Source organism: Mustelus asterias, chromosome 11 (assembly GCF_964213995.1).
Source record: "Mustelus asterias chromosome 11, sMusAst1.hap1.1, whole genome shotgun sequence".
NCBI classification, from domain to species: domain Eukaryota; kingdom Metazoa; phylum Chordata; class Chondrichthyes; order Carcharhiniformes; family Triakidae; genus Mustelus; species Mustelus asterias.
Window position 1 is genome coordinate 104,106,703 of NC_135811.1, and position 23,988 is coordinate 104,130,690.

At 45.9% G+C, this 23,988-nt stretch overlaps 1 protein-coding gene across 1 annotated transcript in view; it reads right to left on the reverse strand.

Annotated features, from left to right (window-relative positions):
- lasp1 (LIM and SH3 protein 1) overlaps window positions 1-23,988 on the reverse strand; it is a 177,881-nt gene that overhangs the window by 115,955 nt on the left and 37,938 nt on the right. Inside the window, exon 2 of the mRNA XM_078224150.1 lies at window positions 14,298-14,392. Coding sequence (XP_078080276.1) covers window positions 14,298-14,392 — 95 coding nt within the window. The remainder of the gene's footprint in view (window positions 1-14,297; window positions 14,393-23,988) is intronic.

Genomic DNA, 23,988 nt, shown 5'->3' on the forward strand with positions numbered 1-23,988 from the left:
TTAGAGATGGGCATTAAATGCTGGCCAAGCCGGCAACAACCATATCCCATAAATTAATTTTTAAAAACTGCAGGAGTGCCGCACTGTCGGACAAGACCTCAAACCAAGAGTTCACCTACCCTCTCGGGTGGATGAAAAAGATGCAGAAGAAAAGCAGGGGGGGATTCCCCACTGGTATCATGGTCAATATTTAGCCCTCAAAATATCATTGATTAAAAGCAGGTTATTATCTGCTTTCTACTTGTGGCAGCTTGCTGTGCACAATCTGGCTGTTGCTTTGCCTTGATTGCAACAATGACTACACTTCACAAAGAGCTTCATTGGCTTTGAAATACTTTGGAACATCCTGGAGTTGTAAAAGACACAACGGAATTGTAAGACTTCCTTTCACATCACAGGAGTGTTTTAGAGAAACCGGCATTCCTCCAGCATCCGAGGAAAGTTCCCATTTTCCACAATTGGATTATTCGACTCAGTGGGCAGAAGACCAGAGAGCTTTAGTTCCTCTTTGACTGCTATCCAGTTAAGGGGAAGTGGGCAGGTGACAGTCAATGAGAGAGAATAGATCTTTTCTCCTCACACAACCCAGCAATACACTTACTTTTAAATTCTATCTTCAAAGTGTGTTGGTGTGTTGTGTGGAGGGAAAGAACAGAAAGGGTTTCCTTCCACTAAAGGATGTTGAGAATGCACAACTCTCCAGGCAGAATAAGTTTGCAGAACTCATTATATTTTTTTGGTAAAAACACAGAAATGAGATCATTCTCCAAGAGGAATTACTGAAGGGATTGGGGAGCGAGCTGAAGTTTGCATGAGGTGAAACATGAAGCAAAGCGCCAAGACAGTCCCAATAGGCTAAATGGCCCGTTGCTGCATTGCAACTTTCCAAAATTCTCCGAATGCAAAGTTCTGTGGTCAGCAATAAGAGGAAACATAAAGAATCCGAGGTCCGTCATTCCAACAAGAGCAGGAATCCCTCATGTAGCAATGGAAGTGGGGGAAGCTGCGTGCTAAAACAAAGGGGGCACAGTACAACACAAGGGCCAAGGGTTTCCAATCCCCTAGGACCCCTTGACAGATCAATAAAAGTGCTCCGCGCTTCTCCCAGATCAGCTATAAATAGCAGCAGGCTCCCGGGGCAAAAATTCTTAGAAATGCCTTTATTGTTCTAACACGAGGCCCAATCGACTGCACAGGAAAGCCCCCTCCGCAGCAGCGCACATTTTTATTTTCCCACAATTTTCCAGCCATATGGTGCAGGGGCTGAGAGCGGGGGTTGGGGGGGGGGGGGGGGGGGGGGAAGGGGAGGTGGAGCTGAATCACAGCCAAATGCACAAATATTCTTGTGCCGTGGACTCACTGGGATCTTGAAATTAACAGTCAAGTCAGTCTGACTAACGGCTAAACGTGACCACAGAAAACCGAAAGATGGGAAGCTGTCACGTTTACCAGGATGAAGTGTTATGGAACTCGTAAGAAAATGTCACTTCATTTCAGGGAAACGAATTAGCCGCAGACTCCAAGAACTTATCTAGATACAACATTTCCAATGACTCAGGATTGATCATTGGATCCAGGTTCGTTCTCACTGCAGTTATATCTGTAATTACAAAAATAGCAGATCTGTAGCACCTTCCACAGTATAAGAGCTTCCAAAAACACGTTGCGGCCAATGAAGTACATTTGTAATGTAGTCACTACTGTAATGTAGAAAACCTTGGCACGCAAGTTCCCACATGCAGCAGATGATCTATCTTTTCGGGATGCTGGTTGAGTGATAAATATTGGCCAGGACACTGGAAAAAAAATCTCCCTGGCTTCAATACAGTGCCATGAATTTTTTTATATCCACAAGAGAACACAGATGGGCCTTGGTTTAACATCACATTATCACATTGCAAAGACAGCACCGTGTCCAATATAGCTCTCCTTTCAGTAACTGCACTTGCTTGAACCCCAGTTTTCTTTTTTCTATTTACAGGACGTGGACTTCGCTGGCCAGGCCCAACATCTGTTGCCCGTCCCGAGCTGCCCTTCAGAAGGTGGTGGTGAGCTGCCTTCTTGAACCGTTGCAGTCCCTGACGTGTAGGTACACATGATGTAGAGATGCCGGCGTTGGACTGGGGTAAACACAGTAAGAAGTCTCACAACACCAGGTTAAAGTCCAACAGGTTTATTTGGTAGCAAATACCATAAGCTTTCAAGGAGCAGCGCTCCGAAAGCTTATGGTATTTGCTACCAAATAAATCTGTTGGACTTTAACCTGGTGTTGTGAGACTTCTTACTGTAGGCACACCCACAGTGTTGTTTGAGAGGGAATTCTAGGATTTTGACCCAGTGACAGTGAAGGAACAGCGATATATGTCCAAGTCGGATGGTGAGTGATTGAAGGGGAACTTCCAGGTTGTGATTTGATTCGATTTATTATTTTTTTTCTATGTTCTATTATCACATGTATTAGAATACAGTGAAAAGTATTGTTTCTTGAGCGCTATACAGACAAAGCATACCATTCATAGAGAAGGAAACGAGAGAGTGCAGAATGTAGTGTTACAGTCATAGCTAAGGTGTAGAGAAAGATCAACTTAATGCAAGGTAAGTCCATTCAAAAGTCTGACAGCAGCAGGGAAGAAGCTGTTCCTGAGTCGGTTGGTACGTGACCTCAGACTTTTGTATCTTTTTCCCGAAGGAAGAAGGTGGAAGAGAGAATGTTCAGAGTGCGTGGGGTCCTTAATCATGCTGGCTGCTTTGCCGAGGCAGCGGGAAGTGTAGACAGAGTCAATGGATGAGAGGCTAGTTTGCGTGATGGATTAGGCTACATTCACAACTTTTTGTAGTTTCCTGCGGTCTTGGGCAGAGCAGGAGCCATACCAAGGATGCTTTCTACGGTGCATCTGTAAAAGTTGGTGAGAGTTGTAGCTGACGCCAAATTTCCTTAGTCTTCTGAGAAAGTAGAGGCGTTGGTAGGCTTTCTTAACTATAGTGTCGGCATGGGGGGACCAGGACAGGTTATTGTTGATCTGGACACCTAAAAACTTGAAGCTCTCGACCTTTTCTACTTCATCACTGTTGATGTAGACAGGAGCATGTTCTCCTCTACGCTTCCTGAAGTCGATGACAATCTCCTTCGTTTTGTTGACATTGGAGGGAGAGATTATTGTTACCGCACCATAGAACCATAGAAAATTACAGCTCAGAAACAGGCCTTTTGGCCCTTCTTGTCTGTGCCGAACCATTTTTTGCCTAGTCCCACTGACCTGCACTTGGACCATATCCCTCCACACCCCTCTCATCTATGAACGCGTCCAAGTTTTTCTTAAATGTTAAAAGTGACCCCGCATTTACCACTTTATCCGGTAGTTCATTCCACACTCCCACCACTCTCTGCGTGAAGAAGCCCCCCTCTAATATTCCCTTTAAACTTTTCTCCTTTCACCCTTAACCCATGCCCTCTAGTTTTTTTCTCCCCTAACCTCAGTGGAAAAAGCCTGCTTGCATTCACTCTATCTATACCCATCAAAATCTTGTACACCTCTATCAAATCTCCCCTCATTCTTCTACGCTCCAGGGAATAAAGTCCCAACCTATTCAATCTCTCTCTGTAACTCAGCTTCTCAAGTCCCGGCAACATCCTTGTGAACCTTCTCTGCACTCTTTCAACCTTATTTACATCCTTCCTGTAACTAGGTGACCAAAACTGTAACCAATACTCCAAATTCGGCCTCACCAATGCCTTATATAACCTTACCATAACACTCCAACTTTTATACTCGATACTCTGATTTATAAAGGCCAATGTGCCAAAGGCACTCTTTACAACCCTATCCACCTGTGACATCACTTTTAGGGAATTCTGTACCTGTATTCCCAAATCCCTCTGTTCAACTGCACTTTTCAGCGTCCTACCATTTACCCTGTACGTTCTTCTTTGGTTTGTCCTTCCAAAGTGCAATATCTCACACTTGTCTGCGTTAAATTCCATTTGCCATTTTTCAGCCCATTTTTCTAGCTGGTCCAAATCCCTCTGCAAGCTTTGAAAACCTTCCCCACTGTCCACTACACCTCCAATCTTTGTATCATCAGCAAACTTGCTGATCCAATTTACCACATCATCATCCAGATCACCAGTTCACCAGATTCTCTACCTTATTCCTGTACTCTGTCTCGTCATTGTTTGAGATCTGACCCACTACGGTGGTGTCATCAGCAAACTTGAAAATCGGGGGTTGGAGAGGAATTTGGCCACACAGTCATAGGTGTATAAGGAGTATAGTAGGAGGCTGAGAACACAGCCTTGTGAGGATGATCATGGAGGAGGTATTGTTGCCTATCCTTACTGATTGTGGTACACCCAGCTATCTGCTGCTTTTGTCCTTCTCAATGGTAGTGGCCATGGGTTTGGGAGGTGCTGCTTAAGGAACCTTGGTGAGTTCCTGCAGTGCATCTTGTAGATGGTACACACTGCTGCCAGATTGTCAGTGGTAGCAACAAGATGCTGTGATTCACCTTGCAGGATCAGGGGTAGGACCTCGTGCTTGGATTAAAAAGTCCAAATTCACAAGGAGTTAAAATATGGCAGTAGGATTCATCTTGCTTATGCTGGAGTAAGAATCTCTGGGAGTGGAACCTCACAGTGAAATACAGTTGAGATTTAAAGTTCCCACGCTGAGAAAGGAAAAGAACAGAAGCAAATCCTACAGAGCTGATCTTAGACTGGTTCTGGGAGCATTGAATGTCCACATATGGACAGTGTAAAATATCTTAAGTGTGTTTTTCTTGTGTTAAATGATAAAGGGGAATGTTTTCTTTGGTGACTTAAAAGTATAAGTCATCTCCAAAGATGTTGTTTAGTCAAAAGTGCTTTTTAGTCGTGTGTTACAGTAAAAGTCTTAAAACAAGAAATCTTGTCCTTTCAGCTATTAACTGGGAGTTCAATTTTTTTCACAAGTTATCAGTCTCTTATGGAGATCAGGACATAAATAAAAACACTAAGATTTGTTGGGAGCTTCATTCTATTTTGTCCTTGGAGCAAGACTTGTGCCACTAGTTCCAGATATTCAGCTTTCATACATTGGCAGTAATTCCAGAGTGAACTTACTAAGTTTGCTAATATTGGCCAATGGACAATTGGACAATGCAAAAGCAAATTGATGACTATGTAAGTAACTCGGGACATGGGGATCACATCCAAAGTTTAAATCCAAGATTTAATGATGTCCATGCATGCTGGCTCTCAAAAACAAAAGAGAGTTTGGACTCCATTTCCCATTACCTTAGTCACTCGCCACATATAGCTGTGACTCAGTGGATGGCACTTTCCTCTCTAGTTGGAAGGTTGTGGGTTCACGTCTCAATCCAACGAAGGACCCCCCAAAGCCTGTCCACCATCTACAAGGCGCTAGTCACAAGTGTGATGGAATATTCTCCACTTGCCTGGATGAGTGCAGGAATAGTTAGGATGAGTGCAACAATAGTCAGGAAGCTCAACACCATCCAGGGCCTGCTTGACAAGCACCCCATCCATAAACATTCAATCCCTCCACCTCCGACAGAGCATCTTACCCAGGCTCTATCCCTGTAACCCCGTGTATTTTACCCTGCTAATCCCTCTAACCTAACGTTTTGGGACACTAAGAGGCAAGTTAGATGATGGTCGTCTTCTTGAAACAGATAGGGACCTCAGATTGTTATCAAGAGAGATTGAAGATGTCTGCTGATTAATCAGCGACAGTGAAGCGATCAGAAGTTTGAAATTTGATACATAGTCAATTTCTAGGAAACCACATGCTGCAGGTACCTCACTAAAGCCACCACACCGACCACTAATACTTGAGACTGTTAACATGCTTTAGTGATCTGGAACACACTATAGCTTGTTTCATTGTCTTGTGGAAGCCAGAGAAACCAAAATGCATTGTAAACGGGCGAACGGAAAGACTCGTGACCCATCCTCGGGATGAAAATAATCCTGATTTATTCATAGTTTGTGAAGCCATCCGAGTCCACAAATTAGATTACGACCCAACTGGATGCAGCTATAACCTCATTAGACACATACCAGGCGTCTTATCCTGCAATTGACAACCACCAATTGCAATTGTCTGTTTTTTAAATTGAGAAACAGAAAAGTGAGGGGTCCAAAGTCACAGCAGGTCACCAGCCAAGTTGAATTTCAGGAGGGATGGAAAGTGAAGGAAGCAAGTCAAAAGCAATGGTTATAACTCTACCCAAGTGGTAACACCCTAATTTCCCAGTCAGAAGATTGCAGGTTCAAATCCCACCTCGGGACTTCAGCTTATGCATAACCTCGGCCGAACCTCACAGCAGGACAGAGGGAATACTGCACTGTTCAGGGTGCTAGCCTTCAGATGACACACACTATACTGATGCCTTATCCGTTGTCTCAGGTGAACACTAATGACCCAAGGGAGAGCCAGCAGGGGGGTATGCTTCATGGCCTGGCCAGCATTCATCCCTAACCAACATCACCTAAAGCAGATTATCTAGTCAGTCATTCGGTTCGTTGCTCTTTGTGGGATCTTGCTGTGCACAAATCGGCCATCCTTCCTCTGACATTACAGCAGTGAAGGTTGCGATAAGAGCAGATAGAGAGAAGATATTTTGCTTTGTGGGGTACACCATAACCAGAGGCCATCCATCTGAGGTGATCATGAAGAAATCTAATTGGGAATTCAGAAGACACTTCAAGCGTGGTGAGAATGTGGAATCCGCTGCCACGGCAAGTGGTTGACGCCAACTGTGTAAATGCATTTAAGCGGAAGCAGACAAACAAATGAGGGAGAAGGGAATAATGGGTTACATTGATAGCCTTACATGTGGAAAGAGGGAGAGAGGTTGTTCAAGTGAAGCATCTTGGACCATTTGGCACAATGGCCCGTTTCCCTTTTTTATTCATTCACGGGATGTGGGCGTCGCTGGCTAGGCCAGCATTTATTGCCCTTCAGATGGTGATGATGAGCTGCCTTCTTGAACCACTGCAGTTCTTGAGGCAGTCGGTACACCCACAGTGCTGTTCGGGAGGGAGTTCCCGGGTTTTGACCCAGTGACAGTGAAAGAACGGTGACATATTTCCAAGTCAGGATGGCGTGCGTCTTGGAGGGGAACTTGCAGATGGTGGAGTTCCCAGATATCTGCTGCCCTTGTCCTTCTAGATGGTAGCAGTCATGGGTTTGGAAGGTGCTGCCTCAGGAACCGTGGTGAGTTGCTGTAGTGCATCTTGTAGATGGTACACACTGCTGATGCTGTGTGCCAGTGGAGGAGGGATTGAAGGTTTATGGATGGGGTGCTAATCAAGTGGACTTCTTTGTCCTGGATGATGTCAAGCTTCTTGAGTGTTGCTGGAGCTGCACCCATCCAGGCAAGTGGAGAATATCCCATTACACTCCTGACTTGTGTCTTACAGATGGTGGCTTCAATACTATGTAATAACGACATGTCAGACAAATGTTAATTGGTTGGAAGGTGCTGTGGGACATTCTGAAAGGTCCCCTATATACATGGAAGTTCTCTCTTTCCTTTCAGCACAGCAGTGTTTGAGCCCATGGTATCAGAAGCCAAGGCAATAAACACAAAATAAAAGTTGGAAGGAACTAGGGCCGGAAAGACTTCTGTTCAATGTATTTCAGAGTGTGGGGAGTGGGCAAATATCATGCCGTACTCATTATATTGTTCCACACCCGGGAATGAATAATCATTTTGAAGAATTTTAATGTGTTGTTATAAATAACAACTGATATTATCACAACTAAATCATCAGCTTTTTCAAATGGAGAGAACAGGGAGCAGGAAGCGTTTTTCACTGTGCGTACGGAATACAAAACTGCCACCATCCTCCACAGATCCGATTGCTGTTCTACGGAGATGGAACTGATTTCCCTCTTCTGTTACCTCACCCCCACCCCTCCCCACCCCCACTGCCTGCCAGCACCCCTTCAACCCCACCTACCCCCACCACCCCCATCCACCCCTGCCAGCACTCCCTCAACCCCCACTCACCCCCGCCAGCACCCCCTCAACCCCCACCCACCCACCCCCTCACCACCTCTCAACCCCCACCACCTGCCAGCACCCCCTCAACTCCCACCCACTCCCTCAACCCCCACCCCACCTCCACCACCCCTCAAATCCACCACCCCGTCAAGCCCCACTCACCCCCATTCTCTCACCCCCCCCCCCCACCAACTTCCGCTATCACCATCTGAATTCCCACCCACCCCCTCACCACCCATCTCCTCCACCACCGCCACCCTTTCAAACCCCACCCACCCCACCACCACCCCTCAATTCCCACCCACCTCCGTCACTTCCATCCACCCTGACTCCTAATTCTCTGCCTTCCAGGGAAAATCAGGTTTTTTAAAAAAAGAAACTTCTCTTTGAGGTTTGGATCCCCTCTACATGCAGACAAAGCTACTCAGTGGAGCACTGACCAAGTTGCTTTCACTGGCACAGCAGCCCTGGAATTAGGTGCAGTTATGGTTAGGTGTTCAACCCTTCACGCAGAAACATTAGCCCTGGAAGATGCACTGGGTCCGAGGTCCAGCGCAGAATAACAGGGCCACTCTTCTGCTTTGAACTAAAAAATCCAACTCAAAACAAAGAAAAATGTTGCCTCTCTGCTGCTGGCCCAGGAGAGCAGCACGATTCAACGCTGCACACGCAGTTGCACTGACAAGTTGTGCCAATCTCAAAATCAAATGTCAGACAGGATGCCAATTCTGGCTGGACATTGATTCAACTCATAAAGCTGAACTATGAACACATCAATCGGACGTGGTTGCCGTACGTATCCTCAGAACCCAATTTCCTTTTAGGGAACTGTTTCACGAATGGGAGACGATGACCTAGTGGTATTATCACCAAACTATTAATGCAGAAACTCAGCTAATGTTCTGGGGAACCCGGGTTCGAATTCCGCCACGGCAGATGGTGGAATTTGAATTCAATTTTAAAAATCTGGAATTAGGAATCTACTGATGACCATGAAACCATTGTTGCAAAAACCCACCTGGTTCACTAATGTCCTTTAGGGAAGGAAATCTGCCGTCCTTACTCAGTCTGGCCTACATGCGACTCCAGACCCACAGCAAATGTGGTTGACTCTCAACTGCCCTCCAAGGGCAACTAGGGATGGGCAATAAATGTTGGCCCAACCAGCGACACCCATGAACCATGAATGAATAAAAAGTGCTGCTGAAGTTAGACAAAGGAAAGTAGTTCTAAGTTTTAAGTTTATTTATTAGCGTCACAAGTAGGATTACATTAACACTGCAGTGAAGCTACTATGAAAACTAGGGGAGAGATTTAAACACTAATACACAAGAAATTCTAAACATAAACAGAAGATTGTGGAAATACTCAGCAGGTTCAGCAGCATCTGTGGCGAGAAACAAGGAATGGTTTGGATTTTCCGGCTCTCCCCACCGGCAGCATCTCCAACCCCCTCGACTATTTTTTACAGCCACTAAATGGGAGCAATGGAAAATCCCATGGACAGCAGCGGGACTGGAAGACCCTGCCGACAACTAATCAATGGCAGGCGCCTCCACTGTCACAAAACATACCGTGGGGAGTGGAAAGTCCTGCCAACATTTCAAGACAATGACCTCTCATCAGAACGTTAACTCTGTTTCTCCCCCCGCAGATGCTGCCTGACCTGCTGAGTACTTCCGGCATTTTCTATTTTGATTTATTTTATTCGACACATTTAAAGGTATTGGACAAGCGGTGAAGAGAAGAGGAAGTTTCTTTTAGAAAATAGTGAGTGATAATGACCCAAACTCATCGCCTACAAGGGTGATGGAACCAGAGACAATGATTTCATAAAGGAAGTTGGAAAGGGAATGGAGGATGGTGAAATTGCATTAAGATAGAGCAGGGGAATGACAATGATCAGATTACTTTACAGAGAGCCTGCAGGACTCGATTGGGTGAATGGCCTCCTTCTATACTGTAAATGCAGTGGTGCACGGTGGCACAGTGGTTAGCACTAGTGCCTCAGTGCCAGGGACCCAGGTTCAATTCTGGCCTTGGGTCACTCACTGTGTGTGTGGAGTTTGCACATTCTCCCCGTGTCTGCATGGGTTTTCCTCCGGGTTCTCCGGTTTCCTCCCACAGTCCAAAGATGTGTGGGTTAGGTTGATTGGCCATGCTAAATTGACCCTTAGTGTCAGGGGGACTAGCAGGGTAAACATGTATAAACAGGCGGATACAATTTTGTCTTTTAAAAAGCATTTAGACAGTTACATGGGTAAGATGGGTATAGAGGGACATGGGCCAAATGCAGCCAATTGGATGAGCTTAGAGGTTTAAAAAAAAAAGGGCGGCATGGGCAAATTGGGCCGAAGGGCCTGTTTCCATGCTGTAAACCTCTGTGACTCTATGTGGGGTTGTGGGAGTAGGGCCTGGGTGGGATTGTGGTCAGTGCAGACTCGATGGGCCAAATGGCCTCCTTCTGCATTGTCGGGATTCTATGATTCTAATGGCTCAATGACTGTACCGCCCCACCCAGTCAAACAGCCCTTTCCTTGCCACCCATTCTAATTATTTCATAACCACTAGATGAAAGTGTTCAAAAGGAAAAAAATACAGACCTTTAATGTCCTTGTATAATTTCCCCTGGAATTGCCACAGCAACATGCAAGAGATTAATGTTTTATTCCTGGAGGCTGCAAGTTAATCTTGAAGGATCGGCAACCCTAGATACACAGTCATCACATCTAATAATCGTTCATGTAGAGAATTAAAGCCATCGTAAAATAAGTTGGATGTGCTATTTACCCAAATGGTGTCCTCCAGTAAGTAAGGGGATCTCACCCTATTTGCATGGGGAGGGGGTGGGGGGAAACAAGAAGGGGAATTGTTTGGGGATTTTAGTTTTGAAAGGAATTCCCCGGAAACCTTTCCATTAACTCAGTTCGTGCAGACATCCCCTTGCCTTGGCCTCCCGTGTGACTGACATTTATTCAAGGTTGAACACCAGAAGCAGGAGGCATCGGAATACAAATTGAATATCAGACGTGCTGCGGTTGGGGGGTGTTGGGAGAGGGGCAAAATAAATCACAAGGAAGGTGAAATGAAGGCAGCCCACCGTCCATGATCTTCTAGTAAAGCAACCCTCCTCTATTCCCATCACAGCTTCGATGTTCAGCGGATCAGACTTCAGCTTAACATCTCAGCTGAAGGACAGAAATCGAGAAAGATGTCCTCAAGTTCCACTTTGCTATGTTTAAAGAAATATATTAAAATGACAATATCATGAGGGCTTTGATAAGAGTAAATAACGGGATATAGTTCCGACAGGTTGACAACAACAGGGGGTATTATCTGGAATGCACTACATGAAAAGGGCTCCGAAGAAAATTTAATAGTAACTTTTAAAAGCAAATTGGTTTATATACTTGACACAAAAGAGACTATGCAGAAAGTGCAGGGTGGCAAGGACTCTTCCAAAGAAGCTGGCGCAGGCAATGGTGAGCTCAATAGCCTTCTTCTGTGCGTTAGAACGTAGCCGGTGATAACATTGGATCTGTTGTAATGTGACCAATGGTAACAAGCTGTAAGGGTCAGCTGACCCAATAAACCATGTAACCAATGACAGAATGATGTGATGATCAGCTGACTCAGTATAAATAAGAACCTGTTGGGAATTGAGGTTACTTAGAATGGCCCAGGATGAGGCCTCGGGTTTGGAGTACTGAAGTTTCTTTATTAAACATTTTCTTTGATTTATAAGTTGGAGTAAGTTTTGTTATATTTTTATTGTCTACACTGGAACAGTTCTTTCTGGATCAAAACTGTGCAGTACGATTTCATGATATCACATTATCCAACAGTGAAATAGTTGCTGACAGGCTCAGTTTCCAGATTCTGTCACAGGTAGGATCATGAACCCTTCAGCCTTATCCAAGAGCCCTCAAGAAATAAAAGATGAATCAATCTCCGGGCCACGGCCAGAACAACCCCGGAGAAAAATTTTGATTTAGATATAAAAATAGTGGAGAAGGATTCAAAAGGCCTCTTGGCTAGGTAGGGTGGTTGGAAGAGAAACCTCTGCATTTGACAAGCCTAGTCACGGTTAAAAGATCAAGTGTTTCTTGCAACAAAACCACTGGTGTTTAGCTTGTGGAGGTACAGAAGACCAAAACAGTCAGAACCATTCGGCCCATCATGCCAACTTGAGTACAGCCATCCAATTAACCCTGCTCGCCCGCCCTTTCCCAGTGGGGCCTGCAAGTCATTGTGTCTTCAATTATTTATCTAATTCCCACTAGAAAGAATCCGTTTCCTCCACCCAATCAGCCGGAGGAATCCAGATATCCACAACCGCGCTGCGTTTAAATAAAAAAACTGTGCAGAATGGAATGTGAACAGACAGGTTAAAAACACCAGGTGTTAAGAGAATGCATCTTTGTCACCGTGAAACGCTAAACCGGAAAAGGAAAGAAAGTCACAAGGAGGAAACGAAATCCCTTCACAAAGACACACACAAGAAAGCGCTGAGTGGAACGCAAAGTAAAAGGCTTGGAAACCAAATAGCACAAGCACTTCTCTTAGGCAAGAGGATAAACAACTCTGTGCTCTCAACAGATTCTGTGCTGGGCAAGTGCCACGTGACATGTTTGTTGGATCAGCGTATGCAAAAAGGCAAACAGAAAGAGGCACTTTCTTTCAGGACTGTTTCTGAATTCAGTCCAGCATTCGACCAGAGGGAACATTCATATCCCTCCCTACTCTGCCGCCACGCCACGCCCACACCAAATTAATTAAATTAGCAAAAAAGTGATGGATGTTTCTCGGACGAGAGTTGATTTTACACCAACTCAGTCCAGTGGGCGATTTTACAAGCAAATAAACCATTCCTCTCCAGAAAGTTTATTGTTGTGCGGAAAAAGACATGCCCAGGAAGGATTATCAATCACACAGCGCAGAAGGAAGCCATTCAGCCCATCGAGCCTGCACTTACAACAGGACCCTATCCCCATAACCCCACATATTTACCCTGCCAATTCCACCTGACACTAAGGGACAATTTAGCATGGCCAGTCGACCTAACCTGCACATCTTTGGACTGTGGGAGGAAACCCACGCAGACATGGGGAGAACGCGCAAACTCCACTTGCAGCAAGTGCTACCAGCTGAGCTAACTAACAGTACCATGTCAAAGGTGTGGCAGTTTTCACAGATCCTGCCACTCCCAAGCATTTGTATCACTTTAAGAACTATGAGGGCAATCTTGGGCCGGCACTCGCCACCTGTGCAAATGCTGACGGGGCCTCAAGGTCCAGAAGTCTCAGTTTTTGCAGGCAAGAACGCGCTTTTGGATTTTCCCTGCCCCTTGCCGGAGTGTGTATTTACTCTGCACTGATTTGAATGTATTTAAATATTATTAACCCTCCCCGTTGCCAGATATTGACACCGTGCCAAGGTGTTTACAACAGGTTCACCTAGACATGAACCTGGCATGGGGTGGTCTCCCTGGGGGGCACAAAGGTAAGTATAGCCCCCGGGGGAGAGAGACCTGGCCAGGCAGTGGCCTGGCAAAGTCCCCTGGCACTACAGGTTACAATCGGGACATCCTTTAAACATGACCCCCCCCTTCCCCAATCTCTGTGCAGCCAGGTTTTGCCAGCATGTTTAAGCCCCCTCCCCTATGATGGCATGAAACATGCCCCTTGACTTTTTTTTGGCACGGTGTCAAAAGATCTGGAGAGAAATCGGACTGAGAAACACGCCAGTTTTCTCACCAGAAACAACACTCTTGGTAAGATTTGTCCTGTCATCTTGATTTTAGCAATGGATGGATTATACCAGATCACCAATCGTTATTTGTTTTTATTCATTCGTGGGATATGGGCATCGCTGGCTGGGCAGCATTTATTGCCAATCCCTAGTTGCCCTGGTACAGAGGGCAGTTGAGAGTCAACCACATTGCTGTGGCTCTGGAGTCACATGTTAGCCAGACCAGGTAAGGACGGTAGATTTCCTTCCCTAAAGGACGTTAGTGAACCAGATGGGTTTTTCCAACAATCGACAATGGGGTTTCATAGTCATCAGTAGATTCTTAATTCCAGATATTTTTTATGGAATTCAAATTTCACCATTTGCCGTGGTGGGATTCGAACCCCGTTCCCCAGAACATTAGCTGAGTTTCTGGATTAATAGTCTAGCGATAATACCACTAGGCCATCGCCTCAAAGTAACTCACTGAGTTATCAAGTAATTCAGTGGGTAGTTAAGCTGCAGCATTAGCAAATGTAGAAGCATTCAATACTTACGCATTGCAGTAAGGTTTCTTATCATAACCTTTGTAATTCTTCATGTTTAAAGTCATTTTGCAAACCTCACACTGGAAACATGCTTTATGCCAAAACTGCAACAAGAACAGAAAATAGGAGCATCACGTTAATTATATTTGCAGGAAAACAATAATAAATAATGTTTGGCACTCATGTCCATCCCCCCATGTCAAGGAAATGTAAATAATTTGACACTGATCAAACAAATCAGGAGAACTTTGCAACGTGGAATCCGGGGTTGCCATTAATATGTGGGGCACAGTGGGTTAGCACTGCTGCTTCACAGCGCCAGGGACCCGGGTTCGATTCCCGGCCTCGGGTCTCTGTCTGTGCGGAGTCTGCACTTTCTCCCCATGTCTACGTGGGTTTCCTCCGGGTGCTCCGGTTTCCTCCCACATTCTGAAAGATGTGCTGGTTAGGGTGCATTGACCTGAACAGGCGCTGGACTGTGGCGACGAGGGGAATTTCACAGTAACTTCATTGCAGTGTTAATGTAAACCTTACTTGTGACTAATAAATAAACTTTATGTTTAACTTTAATAAAAATTGGTGAGATGATAATGAAAGAAGGATTGAAAATGATGAAAGGATACAATGGGGTAGGTAGAGGTAGAACCGTTTCCTATTACTCGGGGTTCTGGAATAGAGAGGGTGCACAGATACAAAGTTAAATACAAAAGTGGGCAGCAAGAGAAAATCACTCAGTTGTGAGGCTGTGGAATTCACTTCAAAATGTGAATGGATGAAGCTGCAACCATGTTAACATTCAAGGTTAAATTGGATAAGTTGAGGAAAAGAGTGTTGAAGGAATACTGGAAGAGGATGGATTGATAGGATTAGGTCCATTTGCTTGTAGGGAACATTGGGTTGAAATGCCCATTTGTAACTCCTGTGTTTTTGTGTACAATCATCCTCGTCATAGCTGTGCAGTCACCTCGTAGCTCCCAAGACGTCTTCTAACCTCCAAGTCTAACTACCAAGTCTCAGCTGGCACAGACCCCGAGCTGTTCAATCTTCTCACTTATTACATTTTCCTCATCTCCCAACCATTCCAAGAAGCTTTGATTTTCCCACTCCAGTTTGAGCCAGTCCCCAACTCCCAATCCCTCATCTGAGCCCCAGTGGTGAATGACGACAGGTTATTCTGGGATTGCAATCTCTGGTTGGAGCTACTGCTGAGATTTTCATCATATAACCTCCCATTTTCACCTGTCCTTCCCCCATTCCAGGCATTGATCTGCCTCGACCAGCCTCACAAAGCCCCCAATTCCCCAGTCAATTGGAAATTGACTCATGACTGTCAACAATCAACCAAATAAATTTTTAACCCCCATCCCATCTTCAATATTTTCATTAATAATTTTTAAATAAAGCATTATTTTTGCATAATTAGACTCCCAGATTACTTGGGCCAGCAAGGATGAGATTAATCATTGATTCTAAGTCAATCCGAGAGGATGGACAACACCAAGCCACGGTAGCACAGTGGTTAGCACTGCTGCTTCACAGCTCCAGGGACCTGGGTTTGATTCCCAGCTTGGGTCAGTGTGTGTGTGGAGTTTGCACGTTCTCCCTGTGTCTGCGTGGGTTTCCTCCGGGTGCTCCGGTTTCCTCCCACAGTCCAAAGATGTACGGATTAGGTGGATTGGCCATGCTAAATTGCCCCTTAGTGTGAGGGGGACTAGCTAGGGTAAATGTATGGGGTTATGGGGATAGGGCCTGGGTGGGATTGTGGTTGGTGCAGACTCGATGGGCCGAATGGCCTACTCCTGCATTGTATGATTCTATAATGTTACTTTTCTCAAGGATCACTCCATCTTCCTAACCCCAGGTGTGTGGAAGCCAATTATAACACACCCTGCCTCGCACTACCCAACTGAGCACAGTCTAGGGAAATCAAATCTGCACATATTCCCTAAATTATAGGGCTGCTTCAAACAAAATTGCAAAGACTGATTATACTCCGCAGGTCCAGTCGCACCTAAAATGAAGGCCAGGGAACAAGGAGCCAAATAAATTAGGAATCTTGATCTCTACCTTCCTTTTGCTCTCCCCCACTCCCCCCCCGCCAGCCGCACACACTGCCCACACCCTCTATTGCCTTAACCCAACTAAGGGAGTTTGCTTATTTTTCAAAATTTGGTGTTATTCTCCTTAGGCTTAAGAGCATAAAAGAAGAGATTTAATAGTGATGTTTAACATTGTGAAGAGGTTTTTTTTAGTAGAGCAACTGAGGAGAAATTGATTCCAATGGCAGGAGTTTTAGGTTTATATATTAGTGTCACAAGTATACTTACATTAACACTGCAACGAAGTTACTGTGAAAATCCCCTAGTCGCCACACTCTGGCGCCTGTTCGGGTAACACCGAGGGAGAATTTACACTTTTACCCCTAACCGGCACGTCTTTTGGACTGTGGGAGGAAACCGGAGCACCCGGAGGAAACCCACGCAGACACGAGGAGAACGTGCAGACTCCGCACAGACAGAAACGCAAGCCGGGAATTGAACCCAGGTCCCTGGCGCTGCGAGGCAGCAGTGCTAACCACGAGCTTGATAATCCAAGGACTTATAATAAACAAGAGGTGTCAAGGAGTAGAGTAGTTTTTAAAGCAAGTTATGATTTTTAAAAATTCATTCATTGATGGGTGCCGGCTGGGTCAGCATTTATAGACCGTCCCTGAGGACGTTAAGAGTCAACCACATTGCTGTGCATCTGAAGTCACATGTAGTCCAGGCCAGGCAAGGACGGCAGATTTCCTTCCCTGAAGGACATTAGGTGAACCAGATTGGTTTTTACAACAATCCACAATGGTTTTGTGGTCTTCATTAGACTTTAAATTCCAGATTTTTATTAGACTCAACTTCCACCATCTGCTGTGGTGGGATTCGAACCCAGGAGGGCGGCACGGTAGCACAGTGGTTAGCACTGCAGCTTCACAGCTCCAGGGTCCCGGGTTCGATTCCCGGCTCGGGTCACTGTCTGTGTGGAGTTTGCACATTCTCCTCGTGTCTGCGTGGGTTTCCTCCGGGTGCTCCGGTTTCCTCCCACAGTCCAAAGATGTGCGGGTTAGGTTGATTGGCCAGGTTAAAAATTGCCCCTTAGAGTCCTGAGATGCGTAGGTTAGAGGGATTAGCGGGTAAAATATGTGGGGATAGGGCCTGGGTGGGATTGTGGTCGGTGCAGACTCGATGGGCCGAATGGCCTCCTTCTGCACTGTAGGGATTCTATGACTCCAGAACATTACCCTGGGTTTCTAGATTACTAATCCAGCGACAGTACCACTGCGCCATTGTCTCCCCATAAATGATGACTTGGAATGTACTGCCTGGAAATAAGATGGAAGCAAATTCAATAGCAACTTTCAAATCAAAATTAGATATTTGAGAAAAAAAATTCAGGGCTTTGGGGAAAGAGCGGGGAAATAGGACTAATTCAATAGCCGTTTCTCAAAAAAAGAAGTCACAGTGGATCAAATTGCTTTTGTCTGTGCTGCATCACTCTCTAATTCTGATGAAGGACTGATCACACAGATAGAAGCTCTGCCTCTCTCTTCAGATCCTCCGCACATACCATTTCCTTTAACACCTCATGTGAAGTATAAACCACTCGCTGAGAACACAGGCCATTTCCTCGCCAATGCCGGCAGTGGTTGATACAGAATTAGAACTGCAATCTCCATTTCCAGCCATGCCTGCAGCCCGAGAAGGTGCAGAAAACCCAGCCAGACCAGACACTGCCGTAGTGGAGAGCAAGTGCCAGAGAGCCGCTTGCTCAGAAACCTACACATGCCACAGAACATCTACACTGGACACCGTGCTGCGCTGCCCAGAGGCAACTACCACACCAGGGTCTCAGCCGCGCATTTACAGGAAGGAACAAACTATTTAAGCCATCTAAACCTTGCCAGCGTTTAGGCTCCACCCTGAGGCTCTTCCGATCCAAAAATATCTAACCCATCAATATATCATGCAACAACACCTTTCCTTTAGTAAGGAGTCTCACAACACCAGGTTAAAGTCCAACAGGTTTATTTAGTAGCACAAGCTCTCGGAGCGTTGCCCCTTCATCCAGTGATCACTTGATGATCATCAGGTGATCACCTTCCCCTTAAGTAGCAACCTTGAATATAGGTAACATCGGAAAGCATTTCACAGGAGCACTTCTGAAAATGTAGCATTAGTTGCACTAACCTTATTCGCACACTTTTCTTGAAGCAAAAAGGAGCGGGGTTATAGTAGGATGCAGAATGGGCATTTCACACCATATTGAATGATTACAACCCTTTTACGACCAAGAGAAAGTGCATGCATCTGGATTTACCTTCAAATTCTTCGAAAAAAGTTCATAAAATCATTTTATGCTCATTTGTAAATTAACTGGGGCAGCACGGTGGCACAATCGTTAGCACCTGCTGCCTTTGGCGCCAGGGGTCCAGGTTCAATTCTAGTCTTGGATCGCTGCCTGTGTGGAGTTTACATATTCTCCCCGTGTCTGCGTGGGTTTCCTCCGGGTGCTCCGGTTTCCTCCCACAGTCCAAAGATGTGCGGGTTAGGCAGATTGGCTACACTAAATTGGCCTTAGTGTCAGGGGCATTAGCAGGGCAAATATGTGGGGTTATGCGAATAGGGCCTGGGTGGGATTGTGGTCGGTGCAGACTCGATGGGCTGAATGGCCTCCTTCTGCACTGTGGGGATTCTATGAACTGCATGAAGGAGTAATCAATAACCTCAGAGCAGGAATCCTGTTTCATAGACGACAATGACACAGTTACAAATTTCAGCTTGCCTTTCCCGGATTGCCACTGTCCCGTATGGCCAGGACTTTGCCTTCCTGGTCCAGTATCTAATTCTGGGATAGCATGACTCGGGGCAGCCAGAAACAATGACATTCCTCACTCCATGAACAAGATGCTGTAAACTTGCACGTACCACTTCCTGCCTCTCTGCAAGTCTTGAAAAGGTAGACTGATTTGAATAAATTTGACCATACATCATTGAACTATTGTTCAGCTGATTTGCTTTGTGAACAATAAAGGATGAAGAGAGTTTCTATTACAAAAGATAAGTAGAGTCCCCAGGGAGGAGAGAGACACGTCAGGGGCAATGACCTGGCGATGCCAAGGTATGCCCTCTGGGGAGCCCCATTTTGGGGGGGGGGGGGGTTCTCCTGTGAGTGTGTTGGGGGAGGGGGGGGGAAAGAGGTGGGAGGCAATGCCTGTTTGGGGGACACTCCAGTGCTTTTGTGTGTGTGTGTGTGCATGCGTGTGTGTGTGTGCATGCGTGTGTGGGGGGGGGGGGGGAGGGGGAGCAGGGGGCAACACTCTGATGCCTGCCTGCGCGGGTGGGTCACCCCAATGCTTGTTTGGGTGGAGGAGGGGGGGGGGATAATTTCAGACACAGATGGGGACAGCCTTTAAAGATGGTGCCTCAGTCTCCGGAGTGCTGGCATTGCCAGCTCTATCAGGCCCCATCCCACCAGAGTGACGGCAGAATTCGTGTGAACAGCGCGCCAGAGAATCTGGAGAGAAAACTCGGCTCCTGTGATATCTCAAATCCTGTGTTCCTTTGTAGCCTTGCCATCATCCGGATGGTCAGAAATTGGAGGAGTTTGACCTCGCCTATCAGCCCTCCTTATCGAGGGACCTTGCAGAGCAGTGTTGATCAACCTTGCGACCAGCCTCTTGCACAAAAGCTGCGAAAGCCTCTCCAATCACCTCACACGCGTCGGAAGCCTTCATGTCTGCCAAGTCTTCAGAGTGAACCAAGGTGGGATATCCAGAGGCTTCCTGACTCGTGCAATAAGCAATGGGCCCCGGAGAGCTGAAATTCCCGACATCTGACAGCTCAAGGAGATGGGAGGTCAGGAGAAGCAAATCGGAAGAAAATGGTTCAGTGGCAAAACATTGCAAAGAATGTTTGACTATCGGAGGGATTGGGGAGGCGGGAGCTACGTAAGCAATAATGAATGGAGCAGGCCGAGTTACTGAGGAGCAGGAAAAGGGGGGTGGGGGGGCTGAACACTGCAAGGTTAACCAAGCTTCCACCAGGCACAGTTTGTAAAACAGTCAGACAGATTAATAATGAAACCATTTTTTCCTGGACAAGTTCCAAGTAGCATGCAGTAAAGAATTCCCATTCCCAAAGGACCACGCTCAGATCTTTGCCAGAGTTCATAATCTATTTCCTACAAGATAACAGCCAAGCTGCTGTAATCCGCCCCATCCCATTAACCTTTCGAATTAGATGCAAGATGGCATGGTACGTCTCTCATTTAAAGCAATGCACTGCATGACACAAATCCCATTTCTGGTCAGCAGAAACTGCCTCGAGTTTGAGCTGGAACAGCCTCAGGATGTCTGGGAAGAGGAACGGAAGGTACTGCACTGGGTGCAGCAGGCATTTTCTCCAGGGGTCAGGGCGCGTGTGGTTGAGGCATGGCACACTGTGCATTTTCAACCTCAAGTGTGTTCAACTTCGACTTGGATGTCCAAAATAGGAAAGCTTTTCATTCTCCACTACTAAGATCCCAGCACGGTGGCACAGTGGTTAGCACTGCTGCCTCACAGCACCAGGGACCCAGGTTCATATCCGGCCTCGGGTGACTCTCTGTGTGGAGTCTGCACGCTCTCCCCTCCTCCAAATGGGGTTAGAGCTTGGGTGGGATTATTGTTGGTGCAGGCTTGATGGGCTGAATGGCCTCCTTCTGCACTGTAGGGATTCTATGGTGAGCATAAAGCGAGTGTACACATGCATGGTACAAATGTGGACCCAGCTTAAATGAAATGCAAAGCCAAACACAACTAGACCATTAAGAACCAAGAGTGCAAAAACTAAGAGACCGTGATCCAGAGTTCAGACAAATGCATAGATTCCAAGATGGCACCGGAGCGAGGCGACTTCTTGCAAGGTAAGCCGAGCATACCTTCTAATTCTATCTTTTACTCTCGTTCTATGCTTCTAAAACTTCATTCTACACTCTCTTATTTCCTTCTCTATGAACGGTATGCTTTATCTGTATAGCGTGCAGGAAACGATACTTTTCACTGTATGTTAGTACATGTGACAATAATAAAATCAAATCATAGGTTCAATAGCGAATGGGCAAGGAACTGGCACTTAATGAATTGCTCTTGCAGAGAACTGGAACAGATACGATGGGCTGAATGGCATCTTTCTGTGCTATAACCGTTCTGTTATTCTATCCCCAAATCACACGACCAGATATGGACCTCTCAACAATTCATATTGGTCCAGTATTTGTTTTTCTGAAGCTATTAGAAAGTTAACGCAAACATTTGTTTTTTCATTAAACAGGTGATGAAAATGTGAAGTTTGTTATTACCACAACAGTGGCCTCTGGGCTGTGGTGGCACAAAGTCAGCCAGAAGGAGGTGAACCCAACAGACAGTGACAAATGAAAAGAAAACGTTAAATAAAAATAATTTGTATACACAAGTACCGTCACGAGGCTTATTAAGAATATTACAGAATACGGAGAGGCCTAGATAGAGTGGAGGTGGAGAGGATGTTTCCACTAGTGGGAGACACAGGAACTCGAGAGCACAACCTTAGAGTGAAGAGACGCTCCTTTAAAACTGAGATGAGGAGGAATTTCTTCAGCCAGACCACCCACATTTTCCTCCAGATCATTTATATATACTACAAACAACAGAGGTCCCAGCACCGATCCCTGCGGAACACCACTAGCTACAGACCTCCATTCTGAAAAACACCCTTCCACCGCTACTCTCTGTCTTCTATGACCAAGCCGGTTCTATATCCACCTAGCCAGCCTACCCTGAATCCCACGTGATTTTAGTTTTTATACCAGTCTGCCATGTGGGATCTTGTCAAACGCCTTACTGAAGTCCATATAAACTACATCCACAGCCCTTCCTTCATCAATTATCTTTGTCACCTCTTCAAAAAACGCAATCAAGCATCTTACCCAGCCCCGCTCCCCCACCCTATCCCTGTAACCCCACACATTTACCATGGCTAATCCCATCTAACCTACACATCCTGGGACACTGGGCGACAATTTAGCACGGCCAATCCACCTAACCTGCACATCTTTGGAGTGTGGGAGGAAACCGGAGCACCCGGAGGAAACCCACGCAGATAGGGGGAGAACGTGCAAACTCCACACAGACGGTCAGCCAAGGCTGGAATCGAACCCAGGTCCCTGGCACTGAGAGATAGCAGTGCTAACCACTGTGCCAACGTGCTGCATGCTGAGGTCAGGAAAGGCACTACGTAAATGTTGGTCTTTCTTTACGGCAGGAAGCAACTGGAGTCGAAGGATTGAAATGTGCTGACCCAGGAACCGAAACCTTCTCGACTAAATGAGGTTAGAAAAAAATAAACTGTAGGGTTCTGGAAGCTTCAATTAGCAATTAAACTGGTCACAATAGCACCAGAGACACACAACGTCAGTGAAAAGACTGAACTCGTTGTGATCTTTTTAGGGCAAAGAAGGTTAAAAGGAGGTGGATTAGAGGTGTTCAAAATGATGAGGGATTTTTGTTGAGCAAATAGCTATAAATGGACAGGAGGATCAGTAACCAGCGAGTGCAGATGTAAGATAATCGGCTAAAACACTAGAGGAGGAGACTTACTTTATTAAATAAACGCAGCAAGGTACAATGCTGGAACACACTGCCTGAAACAGTAATTTTCATCAGAGAAAATGGGGAGGCGATGGCCTAGTGGTATTATCACTCGACTATTAATCCAGAATCTCAGTTAATGTTCTGGGGACCCGGGTTTGACTCCCACCACGACAGTTGGTGGAATTTAAATTCAATAAAACAAAATCTGGAATTAAAAATCTACGGATGATCATCCGGATGAAACCATTGTCGATTGTCAGAAAAACCCATCTGGTTCACTAATGTCCTTCAGGGAAGGAAATCTGCCGTTCTTACCTTGTCTGGCCTACACGTGACTCCAGAGCCACAGCAATGTGGTTGACTCTCAACTGCTGTCCAAGGGCAACTAGGGATGGGCAATAAATACTGAATAGCCAGTGACGCCCATGTCCCACAAATCAATAAAAAGAAGAATTGTATCAAGTTTTTCCAAAAGGAGGTGGGGGGGGGGCAGGGAAAGTACAAAGAAGAAGAAAAGTAGAGCACAGGAACAGGTCCTTGGTCCCTCCAAGTCCGTACCGATCATGATGCCCTAACTAAGCTAAAGATAAACCTTCTGCCCTACTAAGTCCGTATCCCTCTATTCCCTCCCTATTATGTACCCATCCAGATGCAAAGAACAACAAAGGAAAGGGTGAGAGAATGGGGCTAAGTGGATATCTCTCTCAAGGAGGCAATGTGAAAACTGAATGACTTTCTTCTCTGGTGCATCGTTCTATGATTAGAGTTTTTCAGGGAAAAATCTGGTACTCACTAGCTTAAGACATGCAGAACATGACCCACCCTCCCTCCACCTCAGGCCCGCAGACAATGTTATCCCTGACATCTCTGCGGCTGTATTCACAGACTACCCGATGCACCACTCCCCCCCCCCGGCGTCTGGGATGCAAGTGTGGGTGTGTTTTTAGAAATTCTTTTCAATGAATTAGTAGATGGTGTTGGATCCAGGAGGAAAAAAATGGCAGACCAGGAAGTGTTTAAATATGGACACAACCAGTTACTTTATTATAACTCTGT